We start from the raw sequence: 19367 nt of genomic DNA, 5'->3' as shown, positions 1-19367 counted from the left end.
TACAATGACTTTATTTCTCCTTAACGTGTCATTTATGTACTAGGTTCCTGTTGGGAACTGTATATATTCAAAATTATTTTTAGTTACTGATGACAAATTAAATTCATTTTATCGTATCTGGATTTTTAATTTTAGTGATAAAGATCAAGGTCATCAGCAATCAACATTAAAATAAATTGACAAATATAAGATCTTCCCCCTGAAATACAATGGGGAAACATTTGAAATTTTAAAAAAAGTTATAAAATGTACTGAAAAAATATATTACTAGTCTCAAACAATAATAAATTCACATATAATTATTAGTATTTTGGCTTTAAAAGTTACTTTTTAGGTTTAATATATTCCTGAAACTATTCACAACAAATACGAAATAAGTATAATGTTTCGGTATGCATCTTGAATATTATTACCTCCTTCTATTCATAATAGTCATATACTTATTCAAGAAATGTGTATTAGTTATTATTTTTGATGTTTGAGGAGTAAATCTCTTTATAAATCAAAAGGAGTCTATTAAGTCAGAAATGGATAACTAGTGAGTCAGAATTCTAAGATGGCATTGAAATAAGATTATTATCCGAGGATATTCCTGGGATTGGCAGTTGTTTGTTGAGATTTTTCCCCAGTATCTGGTGCTAATTTTTATGCACCTATTTACAGCTAAAATAGGATTCGATGGGAATAAACTATATGTGTACCTCTCTAATGCAACAGTATGAAAACCCATGAAAGAATAATTCACAAATCTTAATAGAAGGAGGGAGAAAGAAAGGGAAGAAAGTTATTTTTCACTTCCCCTGAGCAAACATGTAATTTCCATGATTTCTTTTTAATGACTGCGGTCTGCAGCCAGTAGGTACTGATTTATGAAAAGCTGTAAAAGATCAGGTGGAGCTCTGTAGGACATCGTTCACAGCTGCATGGATTGAAACCTATCTAATTTGTCTAGTAAAAGTGTGAGCTCACGGTGCACATCACCCGGCCTATAAATTTCCCCTTCAGACCCGATGTCTGGGGCTGGGGCTGGGGCTGGGGCTGAAAAACCGGCAATGCCTGCAGCTGCTCCAAGGCCCAGATTCCCTTGGTGCGCATGAAGAGACACCACAGGCTCTTCACAGGGAGAGACAGATTCCTATCCATTGATAAACTCTCCAGATGTCCTCTCTGAGGAGGAAAGGAACCAATTTTTATTTGAAATCCCCAGAGAAATCCTGGAAGTGGAAAAATGATACTTTGCAGGGCTGGTTATTCTGAGGTCACTGGCATTAAAATTAGGTCTTTTTTTTTTTTGTCTTGGATGTACTTTGATCCAAGTCATAAGCAGACAAACTCAGTTGGGGTCACTAATCCTTAATCCACACGTCCTGTTCTATTTCAATTTGTTTATACTAATTTTCTCTAAACTCTTGTTGAGTCTGGCTAAAGGGTTGAGTGTAAAAGTACAAACTATTTTGAACTGAGAAGAAAGAATTCTGCATTTTGCTCTTAGGCACACTTCATAAATATTCTGAATAAATGTCCTGGGGTTTGATTCTTCATACCCACAAACCCATAAATAAAAAAGTATTACTATTCATGGGACTAAAACGTGACATAAGGTTCTGTGCTCCAGCTACTGTAGACAGAGAAACTGTGGTGCGTGCACACGCATGCCTGTAGATAGTTTAATGTCTCGTCTCATTCTAGGTTTCACATCATTTTTCTTATAAAATCTTCTCACACCTGATTTAATGCTATTCTTATCCATTTTTTAGTGGTTCAGTGACTTATCCAATGAGTCTAATGTAATATCTAATGCTTGCTAGTGACGGAGGCTATTTCACTCATGATAGCTATGCTGAAAAAACCCAAGAACATTGTGTACATTTTGACACCTGGATTGTGTATCTGTAATTCCTGAAGTTCTTAGGTAAACAACAAAAACACAAAATTTTCAATTATAAAAATAAGCGATTTTTCTTTCTCAGATGAGTAATTTATAAAATCATAGAAAGTTGCTTGCATGTATGTTTCAGAAGAAAGTAACATATGAAATGTTATATTTATATTTTATAGTTTTCCAGATGTTGCTAAAGGAAAAAAGTAATATTTATATAATAATGCCTAATCTTTTTTAGATAATCTCTGAGAGTTAGTAAAACTAAACTGTATCATAGAAATAGAAACTATATAGAAATTATACAGAAGCTGAAACTTTTCCAATGAAAGAAAGTTTATAATTATACAATTTTCAATGTATAATTTGAACTTGTGAAATAGAAAGGATTGAAGTAGTTGAGTTTAGTCTAATGGACAGGAGGTTGAAGAATCCTTCATTTTCAACTGCCCTCCACTACACAAATGACCATCACAGGGAGGGGACTATTAATCTATATTTTCCACAGAGTATGAAAATAGAGTCAGAACCAATGTTACAATTTTTTTTTTTCTGAAACTCAGGGTTAAAACTGCACTAAAATGTGACCATTTTTATCAAATACATTTAATGCATCCCTGTAAAAACCCAGATAGTGAATTCACAAACTTCTCATATGTTCCAAGTAATAACATGTAGGTGTAGGGCACTATCTAAAATTGTCTGGGCTCACATCAACTTTACACTTGAGCAGGCCTGTTGTGCATAAGGGAGTAAGTTGAAGAATATCACCAGAAGTGGTAGAAACCTCTCAATCAAAAGACCTATTTAGGTGTGAGCAGAGCTGACACAGATTTTCTTCACAGATTTTCTCATTTAGAACAGGAGCTTTTACCACATATCCTAGATGGTAATCAATGATTGCTACTCATATGTAAAACATAATACGGTTTTATTTCATGTATATTGTTCATTTTGCTATTATTCCGTGCTATTTCTAAAGATATTGAAATTAGCCCCTTAGAGACCTAAATTTATTTCTAAAATAAGGATAAATGCATATCGATATATTATTTATTTTGGCATCTTCTCACCACAAATTCTAAACTTTGAATTTAAGCACTTCAAATGATGGACTTCACTTAGACAAATCTTTCAAGTACATAAGAAAAATATGAAGTTGTAGTTTTAATATTCCTAATTTTGGAGATTTTTAATGAAAGATTCTGAATAACTAAAATGGCAAAAAGTCAAAATGTACCCTCTTAATTATTCAATAAAGATTAAGCTATGATATATACAGTTTTAATATTAATACTGTATTTTATTACAATAACGAAAAAAATCACAGACAGCAGAATAGCACTTCTGTTTTCAAGCATTTGCTATGGAATGATTGTCAAGTTGTAAAAGTTATTGACTATTCTAATGAAGCCCCTAATAATGGCTACTTTCCAGGATTGTTATACTATTATGTACATAATATTATATATGACTAAATTTCTAGTTACTTAAAATGGTGGTTAACAAGATCATTGCAATCCCAGCACTATATATAAACTGATATTTACTCTGCTATTTTCTTTTTGAAGTTTTCAGAAGTTTAACCATTTCACCAAAAGTGTTACCTTATGTAAGAATAATGAACAGCTAACAGATAGTGCTTATTATGTGCCAGCACTGTTCTAAGTGCTACCTACATATGCTCATTTAATCTTCATTGGTGTGAAATCGATATCCTCACCATCATCCCCATTTTACAGATAAAGAAAAAGACAAGAAACTCCTCAAGGTCACACAAATAGTATGTGGTATACCTGGGATTCAACTCAGGCCTTATGGTTCCAGTATCTGTGTACTAAACTTCAGGGCATGTAAACATCGAATGTGCCAAATGATGGAATCATAAATCGTTGAAGAAAAAAACAGGGAAATGCAATATGAACAAAGTTTTACCTAAATGGCACAGTGTAGCAGTCAAGAATATGGGCTGTGGAATAGAATAATGTGGGTCTAAATGCCAGCTCTGCCTCTTTTGCCTGAGGAAACTCAGATTTGTAACTTAATGTGATTTAGTTTCAGCTTCTTTATCTGTCTTAGGGGATAGCATCAGTGCCTAACAGGTGCTGTAAAGATTAAGGTCCTTCGTGTCTGTGGAATATTCTTAGCATCATGCCTGCCACATTGAGTGCACATGAACGTTCAATACAATATGAAAACAAGGGCCTTCAAAACTTATTTCTGTTGTTGTTATTATTCATCCAAAACTAAAGGCTTTTATAACTACCTTGTGCCCAAGCTCCCTTCCTTAAGAATAAAGAAGAGATAAGTCAATAAATTGTTCACCTCGTGACTGGCTCCAGTCTTATAAGTCAAAGGACAATTAAAGAGGCCACTAAGAGCTAAAAAAAAAAGCGGGGGGGGGGGACATACCAAAGACATTTCACCAACTGATTGCTTATTTTGGCTCTTCAGGGACGCAAACATTGTCTCCTTCGTTTCCTTTATACCTCTTCCATTCCATTGATTTACCAGGTCTTGCGGGCATTCATAGATAGATGGGTAAGCCTGTATTTATATATAAAAAAAAAATCCTACATGGAAGGAAGTCCTTTTTCTTTTTCTCTTTCTTTTTGAGATGGAGTTTCACTCCTGTTGCCCAGGCTGGAGTGCAATGGCGCGATCTCAGCTCACCACAACCTTCGCCTCCCAGGTTCAAGCGATTCTCCTGCTTCAGCATCCCGAGTAGCTGGGATTACAGGCATGTGCCACCACGGTTAATTTGGTAGTTTTAGTAGAGATGGAGTTTCTCCATGTTGGTGAGGCTGGCCTCGAACTCCTAACCTCAGGTGATCAGCCGGCCTCGACCTCCTAAAGTTCTGGTATTACAGGAGTGAGCCACCGCGCCTGGCCCTGTTTCTTAATGCTGGTTGTATTGTGCAACATAAATCACAATTACAATCCCTCTCTGAGTCTCTGTGTGTGTATGTGTGAACTTCATTTGGTGTCAAATACGCAAGGATGTTTTTTCTTGTCAGTCATCTACTTTTTTCTATTGCTTTTTATTTTTAGTTTTAATCACATGCAACATTATTTAACTCTGTGTTGAGTTTATGTCCTGCTGTAGGTATACCCTAGATTGTTCAAGCCATTCTTTAGACAGCAACCTGCACAATGTCTAACAAACAAACATCCAGTGGGAAATATTTTAAATATTCAAACTGAATCCATCATCAAAGCAGACAGCAAAGAATTCAGTGTGTCCTCCCTACTGCAACTGTATCCTAAATTGCTACCATTTTTGCTAGTGATTAAACCAATTAAATGATAATAAAATATGTATGGATATATTTATGTCTTTCGCTGGCAAATTTTCAGTGATTTAAAAAGCACTTGTGGATGGAGAAGGGGAGAACTTAGACAAGATGATTACACGGCGTTCCTCCAAGCTGCCAGCTTGAACAGATGAAGCTTTCATGGCAGATAAATTCCACAAATGAACAGGAACACCATATGAAGTCTGGAAGTTCCTGCTGATGTTAGTGTCAAATTTTGACACACAGCAACTCTGCTGACTCCTGATCTGTCTCCTGTTGGTGTTTTTTTTTTCTTGCAGGCCATCAAACCTTCTTCTGGACCAAAGCAATGTGGATATCACTACCTTCCGCACAACAGGTGACTGGCTTAATGGTGTCCGGACAGCACATTGCAAGGAAATCTTCACAGGCGTGGAGTACAGTTCTTGTGACACAATAGCCAAGATTTCCACAGAGTAAGGAAAAAAAATTCATTAAGAAGAATGAATGATCTTTTGAACTTTCTGCTGAATATTCATGCCTTGACTTGACATGTTATAAATATTAGTGGTAGATCTGAGGTACTATCTCCTGGATTTGCTAATCAGGGCTCTGGGTCTCCTTGTGGCCCACAGCTTCTGGATTGATACATATTGATGTGTCTTCCTCCCTCAAGATAGGGCCAAGGATCAGTGTGTTTAGATAGACCAGATATGACCTACAGATCAACCAACAGATTCACACCCATAACCACACTGCAGACCCAAGACCCTAATTTAAAACATTAGCAGACATAGATTGATGATTATTATATTTCTGCATTTTGTGATTTTTCTGTTATTTTTACTAAAGCTTAACATCTGTGAATAAGGAAAATTGAGAACCAAGTGGATAATCTGGTGTACAAGGAAAGGTATTAAAGTCTAAAACTAGTTTTCATTGTTGCTAAATAAACATAACATCATGTATTCATCATTGTCTACTCTGTGAAGGATATCATGCTAGAAAATGAAGTTATAATTAGGTTTAAGATAGAATTTTTGAGTTTTCCTCAAAAGGCTTATTGCCAGATGAGAAAGAAAATATGCATCATATATTAATATTAGTTGATAGTTTTATGTGTTAAAAGCCAGTAATAATCAAGTATAATATGCTATATTTTGTGGACAATAATCTTTTGCTAACAGGAATCTATTGATATGAGAAACACATGGACTCAAGGAAAGGGTATATATAAAGAATCAAGTGAATCCAGAGAATAGTTAAAAATTTGGTTCTTATTCACAAAGCAGGGTGTTTTGGAATTGATAAATTAATAGTTGGAAGTCACATTCTTCATCTCTCTGTGATTGAGAACCAATTTACTTCACTTCCTAATGTGACTGCTTCATTTTTTCTTTTTCTGCACAGTGACGTTTTCTGGATTCCCATGCACATAGCTAAAACCTGCCCTTCTCAACTGTTGGTCATAGAGCCTTCTAGTGCTATTCAACTGACCAGGGTCCAACTCCCCTAATTCTAAGTTCCCAGGAGAGAAAGTAGGACTGGCTCAGTCACTCTTGTGCATTGGCACCTCCAAAGTCATATGTGTGCTAGTATCTAGTCATTTACCTGCAAAAGCAGTAGAATGAGGTAGTATGAACTTGGCTGCAGGGGCCCTTTCCTGAAGATAAGATAGAGAACTGTCCCAAAGAAAGAGGTGTGTACTGGATAGATAAACCAAAAATTGTCCAGAATGCTATAGCTTGCATGGTCTATTGGGAAACTGTGTTCATCTTTGTGTCAGTCTTCCTTTGATCTTTGTTAAATTAAATAAACCCTTTAGTCCTCCAAGTTTCTTTAAGTATTATCATCTCCCAATAATATTTAAATATTTAAATATTATAGAATATATAAAGACTTTCATTGCCACTCTGTCAATCATTCAGCATTACTGTGAAAAATGACAGATTAGATGCCAAAAAGGAATGTGCCATGTAATTAATAGATATAAGTGCCCAACAAACAAATAAATAAGTTTATAATTTTTGGTGCAACATTACAGTCAGAAGGACATAAAGCCACAGAAGACTTACAGGAAGAGTTTATTACTATTAAAGAAGAGGACTCGTTCTAAAAAAATAAACTTACTCTAGTCTATTTAACATGCACCAACACTCCTGTTCAAAGTGGAATGTGGTGTATATTGAATAGACTTCTGACCCAATCGACAGTACACTTTGGGTTTCCATGGTACGTATTTTGGTCAGATACAGTCTCAGGATATAGTCATGTATTTAAATATTTTTATAAATCCTTTTTTCTAGTAATATAAACAGTTAGGGTTATGACATACAAAACACCTGCTATAAAGCACAGAAGCACAGCAAAAAGCAAACGCAAAGTTGAACATTTCCACATCATTGACAGATTTTCTAAGGCAAAGTTATGCAAATGTTTATTCTTAATAAAATATCAACACTCGAAACTTTTAGATATTGAAACACTATATTGAAATGTATAAGGCAGAACGCTGTTAATAAGATTAACTGCTAGTTTGCAATTCAAATATTGTCAGCCATTATATGCTATGAATGTGATAAGAAAGCTATTTGCTTTGAAAAAGTGAATGACAGCATTTGTCATACTTCCAAGTTAGCGACGTTACTTGTGTTGGACGTCAAATTCTTTTTGGCTGGTTGGAATATTTTTACTTAATTGTTATTATTATTTGAACAACCTGTGCAAATACATTTAAGATAAAAGCTGACTTTTGCTGAAAGACAGCTTGTTCAGGTTTGTCCTTCACACTGAGTCAGGTGGTATGGATATGTCTGTATTACACTCCCCACAATATTCCTTCTTCTGTCCTTTCTCCTCAGTTCAGGGACAATATGGGATTAACATCTATTGCCCTAACACTCCTTCTTGAAAGGAGCTGCTTTTTTTCTTGAGTCTTTGTAGTGTCATGCACCTCATGCTCTTAGTTTATATTACAAAATGAGAATTTATTAGAAATCTTTAATATACTAATAATTGGGGTAAATATAATGAGGCAACATTTTCAGCATAAATACTGTAAAATATTGAGCTAGATATTTTAGCTTTCTTTCAGGCTCTTGGGCTTATTGTTTGAATTTGATTGCTTTCAGTTTCTATTTTCTTTGTGCCATCCAGACTCAATTCAGAAATGATTCGCTTGACCAAATAACTGTAGAGATTCTCCTAGAATAGAAAAAGATACCTAAGATGAATAGTGAATCTCTTTTTTATTTCCATTCAGGCTGCCAAAGTATAGGAAAAGATCAATAAAATTTCACATTCAAATTCATATTAATTTATTTTCGTTAGAGAGTTCATTGACATGCAAGCTACTCAAGTTATCTAATTTTTGAACAAAGCCCAGAACATATGCAATTTCATTTAATAAATACGTATTTCAAGACATTACTTCATAACCTAAGATGGATTTAGGAAGGTTAAAGTGAGAAAGGAAGAGAGAAAGGGAAAGGTTAGAGTCACTGTGACTGTGAAACTAGAGAGAGAATTAAGTGTGTGGAATGAATATTAAGCAGATTAGTTGCCACATGTCATTATCCTGCACCCTTGGATGCCATTTTCAAAGTGTCATCACCTATCCCTTTGCCTTTGAAGTACCAGATAACACATTAACCTCTGGTCTCAGTCTGGAGCTGCTCTTTAGTCTTAAACTTTTCCACCACTCTTCTGAACAGGACAGTCAAAATGAAATGAGCACACAGAGTGTTATAGAGACAGCAGCAACTGGGAGTTCCAAGTTATTTTGAACATGGCAGAGAAGTGGACATGGCAGATAAGTGGACAGAAGATATTCTGGCAAGAATAGAGAGACTAGAGGGTGTTTAAAAACCCTAGTTAAGGAATAACCCAAAAGGATAATTACTTTAATTCTCTTTTCAAAAGCCCAATATAATCATTTGCATTAAGTAAAAAAATATAAAACATTTATATATAGTATATTTATATAAACATATATAATATTAAAATATATATTACATATTATATACATTTATATATTATATAACACATATATACATATATAACATAAATAAAATACATTATATATTATACATAAACCTATATATATGTTTGCTTATATTGGGTTCACAGACACAGAATGTAAAACAGTTTTGGCAGAACATTTTTTGAGGAATACACTCAGGAGGTGCATATATGAAGAAGTGATGAGGAATGTCCCAAATCGGTCTGTGAACTCAGCATCACATTTTTTTTTTCCAGCCACTTGGGGATGAATGCTTCAGTTCAGAAGGAAGATCAGGGCCAAACATCATAGCAAGTAGTACTCAGTAACTATGCTTAAATTTCTCAAAGAGCTCAGACAATTACTGCATTGGAATATATAAATATTTTATATATATATTTACTTATATAAATGTGTGTGTGTGTATATATGTGTATATATATATGTATATAAATGTGTGTGTGTATGTATATTTACTTTCCATGACTATTATTTTAAGAAGGGGAAAGGGAAGAGACAAAGGACAAAAAATCAACTAGTCACAAAACATATGATATGGTATTGGAAGAAGATGAAAGAAAGAAGAAAGAGTGACCATCTATTCATTTGCGTACCCATACTTGTATCCGTCCTGTTTTCTGGCTCTAGACTCATAAACTGACTTTGCTATAGTTTGGGGATGAGTGGAGAAATGTGTATTCTTTATTTTAAAGATAGATTCATGGTACGTTTATCAAAATCATGTAATGCACATTCTCAAAGGCAGCGATCAACAGAAGTAGCATACATTACTCTAAGTGAAGGCTTTCATCATCCACAGTTACCCTAAGCGTGGCAAGCCTCACATTCCCATACATCCCCAGTAGCCTTCCTGAGGAAGAGTATGATCAGACAGGGCCTAAGGCAAGGCACAAGCTGTCCACAGAGGATTTATCAGCCCTTTGACAGTCAGCAGGGAGGGAACCTTCAGGTCATCAGGAACTTTCTCAGCCCAGATGGTAGGAATTCAGCAGAATCTTGGTTAATTTAATGCCCTGATGCTTAAATAACAACTACATTTCTTTTCAAATGGTTACCTATCGTCTTCTTGAACACCTTTATTGCCTAGGAACCCATTTCTTAAGAAATCGATTAATCCATTTCTATGTAGTTGAATTCCCAATTTTTTCTTTCTTTATGGTCAGTATAAAGGAAACCCCTCTGTGTGTGTGTGTGTGTCTGTGTGTGTGTGTGTGTGTGTGTGTGTGGTGTGTTCACATGTTTTCTTTTTTCCTTGCCATTCTGAATTTTCCTGGCTCTCCTTGACAAATGATACATTATGCCCTGGTCATCTTTACCCAGTAAAATAGATTTTGTATGTTTCTTTCTTTAGTAAATTTGTATTAAGCCCACTAACTGGCAGCCATTGTTTAGGTTGCTGTTGATAAACAGAGTCCAAAAAAAAGGAAAAAAAGAATCCCAGTTCTCATGGAATTTACCTTCTTGTGGGACAAGACAGGGAATAAAGAAAATAAATCAGAAAGTCAATATGCTGGATGGTAATCAATGCTTTGGAAGAAAATGAAACAAGAAAAGAAAACAGAAAGTACAGATACAAGTATAGAAAGGTTTTAAAATATTAAATAGGAGGGTTGGGGAAGCTGTCATTAGAAGGGGATATTTGAGCATCCCTCAATCCTGAAAGACATGGATATATGAATTGATTACTTGAAACAAGAATATATAATTAACCATTTGCAAATTAGCTGTCTTTTTTCCTAAATGAAATTCCTTATGTTTTTATAGTCTTTATTTTAATGCCTACTTTCCGACTTTAAATTATTATATATTTAATAAAAAGAGATATGTCTTTGTCATAGTTTTTCTACTTTGAAAGAACTGTGTACTTTAATGAGATTATTCCAGTTATCTACGACTGCACAGCAGGCTCCCCCAAAACTTAAAGGCTAAAACAGCAACAGGTTTATTAGACATCACAGTGTTGTGGGTTATAAATTAGGGCAGAGCTCAGATGAATGATTCTTTATGCTCTGAAGTTGATGTTGACAGAAGCTTACAGCTGACAAATGGACTGATCTGGTCTGGAGGGCTGGAGATGCTTTCATTTCGACGTCTGCCTTGGTGCAGTTAGTTACAGAGCTGGTCTTACCTGGGATTGTAGGCCAGAGTGCTTACATGTGGCCTCTCCTGTGCAATACTGTCAGATAGTCAGACTTTTTATATGGTAGCTCTAGAGCCCCCGTCTTGTTCCACAAGAAGGTAAATTCCATGAGAACTGGGATTCTTTTTTTTTTTTTTTTTTTTTTTTTGTACTCCGTTTATCAACAGCAACCTAAACAATGGCTGCCAGTTAGTGGGCTTAACACAAATTTACTAAAGAAAGCAATAAGTAGAGGCTGGCAGTTTCCTAAGACCGGAGTGAAGAAAGTGATACAGTGTCAATTCTGGCATACTCTGTTAGTCAAAGTAGTCCCCAGATTCAAGGGAAAGAGATAAAGCCCCACAAAGAATATGTGATCATCGCTATTAGTTTCCTAAGGCTGCCACAAGAAATTACTACAAATTTATTGGCTTAAACAACAGAAAATTTTTTCTTAGAATTCTGGTGGCAGAAATCTGAAATTAAGATGCGACAGTACCACGATTGCTCCAGTCTCTAGAGGTGAATTCTTCCTCGTCTCTTCTAGCTTCTGGTGGATCCTAGTGTTCTCTGAATTGTGGCAACATAACTCCAATCTCTGCCTCCATTTGTACATCGCCTTCTTCTCTGTGTATCCTATTCTCTTATAAGGAAACCATCATTGGATTTATGTACCACCCTAATCCAGTATGGCATTTTCCCAATCCATGCACTGGTTACATCTGCAAAGGCCCTCGATCCAAATAACATCACATGGTGAGGTTTGGGATTGACAGAGATTTTGAGGAAACACTATTCAAGCCACTACACCATCTATATAGTCTTCTACAAGATGGTGGAACAGTCAGGACATAATCCCGATGATATAAATATCAGGCAATTAGGTCCACAGTACTAGAATATATCGTTGTGCAAATTGTGCTAATTGAAAATCTGCTTATATACTATCGAAGAAACCGATTCTTTCATTGTTTTCTTTTTTTACAGTGACATGAAAAAGGTTGGTGTCACGGTGGTTGGGCCACAGAAGAAGGTCATCAGTAGCATTACAGCTCTAGAAACACAATCAAAGAATAGCCCAGTTCCCGTGTAAAGCACTACTTCTGGAAGGAAGTGGTGGCTGTGGAAGGTGTAGCATCATCCTGCACACAGACAATAATGCTGGAGATACTGGTGGAAGTTCCAAGTCCAATAAGACACTCAAATATGAGTACAAATGCCTTAAAATGGAATTGAAAAACTCTTTATTTTCCCCTATCATTTAGTGGATGGGTGGGTGGGGTATTTTTTTGTAATTGCTTTTTTAAATATTAGTTAATGGATTAAATTTAATTCTTCAGCGTAAAATGGTGAAGAACTAGCATATAGCCATTGATCATAAACTGACTATCATAAAATCAAAACAAGTGAAATAACAAAACGGACATGGTGGCTTTGTTTAGGTGTAGCCACAAAAGAAAAGACTTGTAATATTTTTATATACAGAGGAAATCTGTAACAGGTATTCTGTTTCTTTTAAAGCAAGCAACATAGAGGAATTTATACCTCAAACTATCTGGCCATATTTACTACCTTATCACTGCATTATTCTCTTTTATCTGTTTAAAGCATATAGAGAAGAAATTTGTAGTTGTTTTAAGTACTATACATTTTTAAATTGTTAGCTTCCTTAAGTATATCATGTAAAGAAATGTCTTAATTTTTGAAAAAAGTACATATTTATTTTCTTTTGAATTGTTTTTATTGTTTTCTATTTATGCCTTGATGATTTAATATGGATTTGTTACAGCCAAGTGCCAAATGCTCTCTCAAATTGTCAGCAGTCTAACTAGACACAGATAATGATGGGTTTCTTTCAGATTTTTTGAACCATCCACTTACATATATTTTTAAAAAATGAAATACTTTTCCTGTTCATACACTAACCAAATCTCTCATAGTCTGTTATCCTAATCATTCTTGCCTCTCCACTTATTATAAACTGTATGCTCACAACTTAGTGTAATATACTAGCTTGTATGCAATGGCTTTTCAACCAGATAACATACCTTTCCTGCTCTGGTGCTTAGAGCCTATCAACTCCCTCCTTTAGTGAAGGAGCTGGGTTAGAGTTTCCGAGAATAGCTACACTGGAGAGAATTGGAATCCTATATAGATTGCTGCACTAATTGGCAACACAGCACATAGGCCAATGCATGAGTGAAAAAAAAATTACTTGCTCACTGGCTTTGAAAAGTCACTTACTATTGTTGCTTAAACTTGCTGAACTGCTTATAGAGAATGACGATAACAGAACTACTCCTCTGTATCACTGGTGTTTAGGTGAATTAATTAATTATTGTGATCATTAGTGCCAGGTATTATTATCTTTAAGAGTCTTCCACTTCAATGCACATGGTGCAGTTTTGGTGTACTGCTTTGAATTTACTGGATGTAACATTTTCAGAATAGTTGGTCATCTAGCAAATGCCTCAAATGTGTAGGCAGGAGAGAGATTTCTCATCACAGGGATTAGACTTACTATTACATAAAGGCTAACTATGAGCTTGCTCAGTAATTTTGAAAAGATGTACCTGGTGGATATCTAGCTAGTAATATATTCTGAAGCAACACTGTAGCTCTATAAATACTCTTTCTAATGCTGATATGATCTTGAGTATAAGAAATGCATACATCACAAGAACAGAATGGATAAAACAATGCTGCAAACTTAATGTTCTTATGCAAAACGGAACACTAATGAAACACAGCTTACAATCACAAATCAAAATTCACAAGTGCTAATCTGTTGTAGGTTTAGTGTAATAAGACTTAGATTGTGCTCCTTCAGATATAAGATTGTTTCTCAAATCTTGGCAATATTCCTGAGTCAAATCAGGCTACTAGAATTCTGTATTGGATATATAAGAGCATGACATTTTTAAAAATACACTTGTGATTATAAAATTAATCACAAATTTCATTATACCTCCTGTCAGCAGTTAGAAAACGTTTTTTTTAATCAAGTATTTTGTGTTTGGAGTGTTAGAATGAGATCTGAATATGGTTTCAATCTAATTTTTTCCCAGACTAATATTTACTTTTTTAGGTACTATTCTGAGCACACTCAACAAAACCCATGCATTTCATAAACTAATAGAAGTTGAGGATTGTTGAATCTGTTTCACTTATTTTGGCTGTGATTTCCATTTGAAAGTAGAGGTTGTATACACCATATACTGTTCTTCATTTTATTAATATTTTTCTACTTGACCTCTCATAAATTTCCTTTACACAATTCTTACCCTGTACATATGTAAACATAAGTGTACGATTCTTAACCGTGGGGTAGAGGTACTAGAATGCTTATGGCCATCTCTTTGTACAGGAACTGCATTGACTTTCAGTAAACATAAGGTCGCAACTCCTTCACGATGTTATGTACCATATGATCTGTTTTGTATCTTAAATTTGATTTGCATATATTATTTATTTCTGGTAACTCACTCAGTTTATGCTGTGCTAAATATCAATCAAGCCATGTATAAATGTGATATGATTGGCAGTATGTGTTTACTTTAAACTTGTCTTTTCAAAATATTACTCAGTTTATGTTGTACAATGTAGATGGCCTCTTACTAATGTAAAATGATTTGTAGTGGAAACATTTATATTTTTATAATAAACATAATGAAAATATTTTTTACAGATTGGAATACAGAAGTGGTCTTTGAAGTTTAGTTTTTAAAAAAATATATAAAAATATGTGCTTATTTAAAAGCAAAATAATGAAATTTACATAAGTCACAAAAAATATGCTTCTGGGTTTTTATTCTCCATTAGTGAGGAGGGATTTACATTGTGTAATCCACATATTTTTGGTCTACATCTCATTATGAATAAACCAGAAAAATAATCAGTAAATATTATTTTGAAGTTAATAAACACAACTGTAATAGGCAGTTCTCTTTTGATTACAAATAACAGAAAACAATTAAATTGTATTAATTTTCTAAAAGAGAAAATGTTTAGAAGTGACAGAATTATCTGGGGATAAACTCCCTAGCTAAGAGATCAGACACAGATTGAACCAGTAATTCAAACAATGTCAACAGGGTTAATTCTCTCATTCTTTGTCTTCTTCCCTTGGCCCTATTCTTCTTCCAACTGGGTTAATTTGCAAGCTATGTCTTTCTGCAAGGTGAAAAATACTACTCTCTCTAATCTAATTCTGCATTGCAACTCCTATGAAAGAATTACTGTCTCTCTAGTTCCAACAGAGATCATGAGGCCTTTCTTGGATCACAGGCCCTATTATTTTGGGCTGGAGAATGAATCTCTCGGATTGGCAAGTACTGACTCCTGTGCTTGCCCTTGGAGATAGTGTGTGAAGGTTACATGAAAGTGATGCTCTTCAGCGGTTCGTGGTATAAAAGTAGTTTATGTCCAACAGAAAGTCAGAATGCTGCTTATGACAAACGAAGAAAGGAATTCTGGTCAGGTCAAATAAAACTAGTAAAAATTAAAAAAAATAAAATAAAGTACAACTGCAAGCCACGTACTAAGGCACAGCTGATACTTTGTATACAATAGGTACCTTGTCATTGCAGTCCACTTAAAGAAAATGATTACATATGAAAATCAATCAAAGCTAATTCAAAAACATGCAAATAAAATAAGTGATCAACATTCCCATAGAGAAGGAAGTGATTAGGAAGAGATTAAAAAAACAGGTCTGATTTGTGTTTGCTTTGAAGGAGAAATAGCATTTGGTCAAGTTGAGTGGAGCAGAGAATACTGTGTAAGCAGGAGATAAGGGGAAGAGAAGAGGTAAATAATGTATTTATTCATTCAGTAAATATATAGTATGCATTATCATGAGCCAGCTGTTTTGCTATCATCATTTACAAGTTACCTCATTAAATCTTTTGCAACACTTCTGTGAATGGAGATTAGCTACTTTTATGTAAGAAGGGACTCTAGGCTCAGAATGTCCAAGTCACCTTCCCAAGGTCACCCTACTGGGTAGATAGATATTTCAAACTGGAATCTTCCTATCCTGTGTTCCTCCCATCATGTGATAGCTACTGTAATTTCCACAGTGATCTGGGGACAGTGACAATGACAATTTGCAAAAGAGGCTTGGAGACGACTAGGTCAAATAGACTATGTGATGTTAGAAATCTATTTTGGTGTTCTATGCGTGACGCTATACATCTACCCCAGGATGGTGAATAGAGATGTGAAGAATGGAAAGCATACAAAAATACATAAAAGAAAGAGGATTAACAAAATTTACCGATTTACTGATTTGTTCTGAGAATGCTTCAAAAGAGAGAAATCAAAGCAAACCAAAAATTTAGGTCCTGAGTGTCTGTGGAAATGATGGCACCATTAGTCAAAGTAGAGAATTAGGAGAAGTCAGCTTAACGTCATGGGTTTGTAAAATATATAGTGTAAGCCAAACTTTAAGTGTAAGCCAAACTTTAATAAGTTTCTAAGTATTGGGGATGAGAATCTGAAGCTTTAGGAAAAAGAGTTCCAGAGTAAAAATGTATATGGAAAGATGTCTCTGAAAGTATGTAAAGATCTACATTACAAATATTTATGTGTTTCCTATATAGAAACATATTTTTCTTGGAACACCTCTTAGGTTAATGCTAGCTACATAGTTAAGACTCCAAATATTATCAACTTAAAAATAATAAAAATATCTTTCTTAACATGGAATAATCCAAAGTAGGTGTTTGCCAGGTGTCCTTCTTTGCAATAATTAGGAGCCCATACTTTCTCTATCTTGTGGAGCCTTGAAATCCTCTACTTCCAGCCGGGAAAATGAAGGAGAAGATCATTTGGGGAGATTTTATGAACTCTGCTTGTAAGTGGTAGATACCATTTCTCTGGTCCCACTGGCTACAACTCAACCCCACTACCATACTTAACTGCAAGAGAACATAAAGAAAGTAGTCTGACAGTGTGCCTAAATAAAAATGGAAAGTTTCTGGAATTTATATCGCAATCTCTGTCACAACTCCTTTTAACATAAATAATATGTCAGAGGCAGATTGTTCCAAAAAGCTTATCAGAGAAATACCAGTTTCTTGCTAACTGCGCCAATTTCTTTTTCTCTGTAGGCAACTATTTGTAATTCTTTTCTCTTATTACATAAATCCAATACTTCTACTAATGGTACCTGTCAGCTATGTGAGTACACTGCTCAGATTTTCTTTCAAGAGAGCTTATTGCAAGAGAGCAGTTAGCTGACAACTGTGAGCTGCTATATTTTCAATATCCCCAACATATTTTTAGCAGTCCATGCTCTACCTTGGTTAACGCCTGTCAGTGACTGAGTATGGTGGAAGTACTAGGGCCAGGCCATTTCTTCTCAAGTGGTAAATCCCTCTAACAAGCAATCTTGTATCTCATGTTCTAATCATCCTAACTGAAGCTTGCTCAGGCATCCCCTGCAGTCTGAGCTCTTTACTATTCAATTTTCCTTCCTTCACTCTTTCCTTTTATAGGTGTCAGACCTGTATTTCTATCTGAAAGCTCCTTGTGTTTTCTCTTAAACCCTATTCCAGTGCTTCCCAGGCATTTCTAGCAAAAATTATTTGCGGATTTAATTCTTCCTGTGTCTGATTCTTGAAAATCTTAAACTTAGACGACTCTCAAGTTGACTCACTTGGAAAACTAAAATGTTATCATTTATTCTTCCCTCTACCTTTTCTTCATTGTCTAACTGATCCCCTAACAATGCCACCTTAGAAATGCTCACTCTCATCCCTTTTCTCTACTGCCCAGCAGAATCACTGGTGGATCCTCATTACTTTTCTGAATTACAGAAGGGATTTTTTAAATTGTGCCCCTGATTTGAGTCTTGGTATCTTCAACCTACTCTTCAATATGCAGCCAGACTAATACAGCAAAGTTAATGTTGTAGTTCCTCCTCAGGAGGCTTGCAAACTCAAATGCCTCAGGGACCTGGCAGGTTATATAAACAAGTGAAGCAAGTGAAGAGTGTGCTGACCCATAAAAGTGCCTTTTCTTCCACTAAAAGCAAACTTCTCAGGTGTAAGACAACACCAATCCAGTGTGAAATCCTGGTTTTTCCTTTTCTTTGTTTTAAGGTTTAAGGAAACTAGGTTTTATTTTTTTTTAAGTAGGTACATAGTAGGTGTATATATTAATTCTTGATTTTTCAAGAGAATCCTTAATCTGAGTCTTTGTGAAAAATTTCTATATATTTAAATTATAACCCACTTAATTATGAACACACACACACACACACACACACACACATGCACACTGAACTTACCTTGCAGCTGCCAAGTTTTTATTTCTAAAATACAGACTACTCTTTGGTATTGGCACATGAGACCTATCCTTAATAAATAAAACCCTGCTTCTCTCCTTATTTTCTGGTTAACCCACTAACTCCTTACACTCTATACAACTGTACTGACCCACTTGTAGTTTGCTGAGTATTCCACACTTGCTTAATACATCATAGCCTTTGACCTTTTTGATCTTTTGTCTAGAATCACTTAGCCAATCTCTACTCATTCTTCAAGTCTTCTTATATCCCTAAAAACGGGGTTAGGTAACCTTTCCTCATGCAGCAGTAGAACCCTGTACTTAATACTGACACACATGATCTTAACCCAAATTGCTTATTCTTTATGCCCCATCTTTACTTTTGGCTGATGACGCCTTGAACTATGCTTTGCAAACCATTGTTGCTGCATCACCTATTGCAATTTTTCCTGGTATATAATAAAGAAAAAAATGTTTTGAGTTGAATTAATATATTAAAACAATGTTTGATAACATTATAAATGGAGATGTATCTGATTATTTTTCCCCATAGGAAAAAGTGTAAATATCCTTCAGCTCAGTAAAGCTAGTTAATGTTCTAGTTATATATCTTGGATCATTGAATATACTGATCTCTGCTAGAACTGGTTCATTTTCATAGAATTTTGTGGACTCGTTTCATTGGTCTCAATGCTCCCGTTTTTCTTAGTGCAGTTAAGTTGTTTCAGTAGACCCTTGAACCAGAGCTTAGCTATAAAAATTTAACAAGGTAAATGCCAA

General features: G+C 35.1%; 1 protein-coding gene across 4 annotated transcripts in view; it reads left to right on the top strand.

Annotated features, from left to right (window-relative positions):
* Window positions 1-14989, top strand: part of EPHA3 (EPH receptor A3) — a 357743-nt gene extending 342754 nt beyond the window's left edge. For 2 of the 4 annotated variants that reach the window (XM_015129202.3, XM_001083136.3), the window contains exons 16-17: window positions 5475-5630; window positions 12282-14989. In XM_015129202.3, coding sequence (XP_014984688.1) covers window positions 5475-5630; window positions 12282-12387 — 262 coding nt within the window. In that variant the 3' untranslated portion in view covers window positions 12388-14989. Of the gene's footprint in view, window positions 1-4496; window positions 4760-5474; window positions 5631-12281 lie in introns of those variants that run through there. The other 2 variants (XM_077994063.1, XM_028844710.2) reach the window with 2 other exon arrangements.
* The last annotated feature ends 4378 nt before the right edge of the window (window positions 14990-19367 follow it).

The sequence above is a fragment of the Macaca mulatta genome, chromosome 2 (assembly GCF_049350105.2).
Source record: "Macaca mulatta isolate MMU2019108-1 chromosome 2, T2T-MMU8v2.0, whole genome shotgun sequence".
Classification (NCBI taxonomy): domain Eukaryota; kingdom Metazoa; phylum Chordata; class Mammalia; order Primates; family Cercopithecidae; genus Macaca; species Macaca mulatta.
Note: the sequence above shows the minus strand (reverse complement) of the source record. Positions and strands in the feature narration are given on the sequence as shown.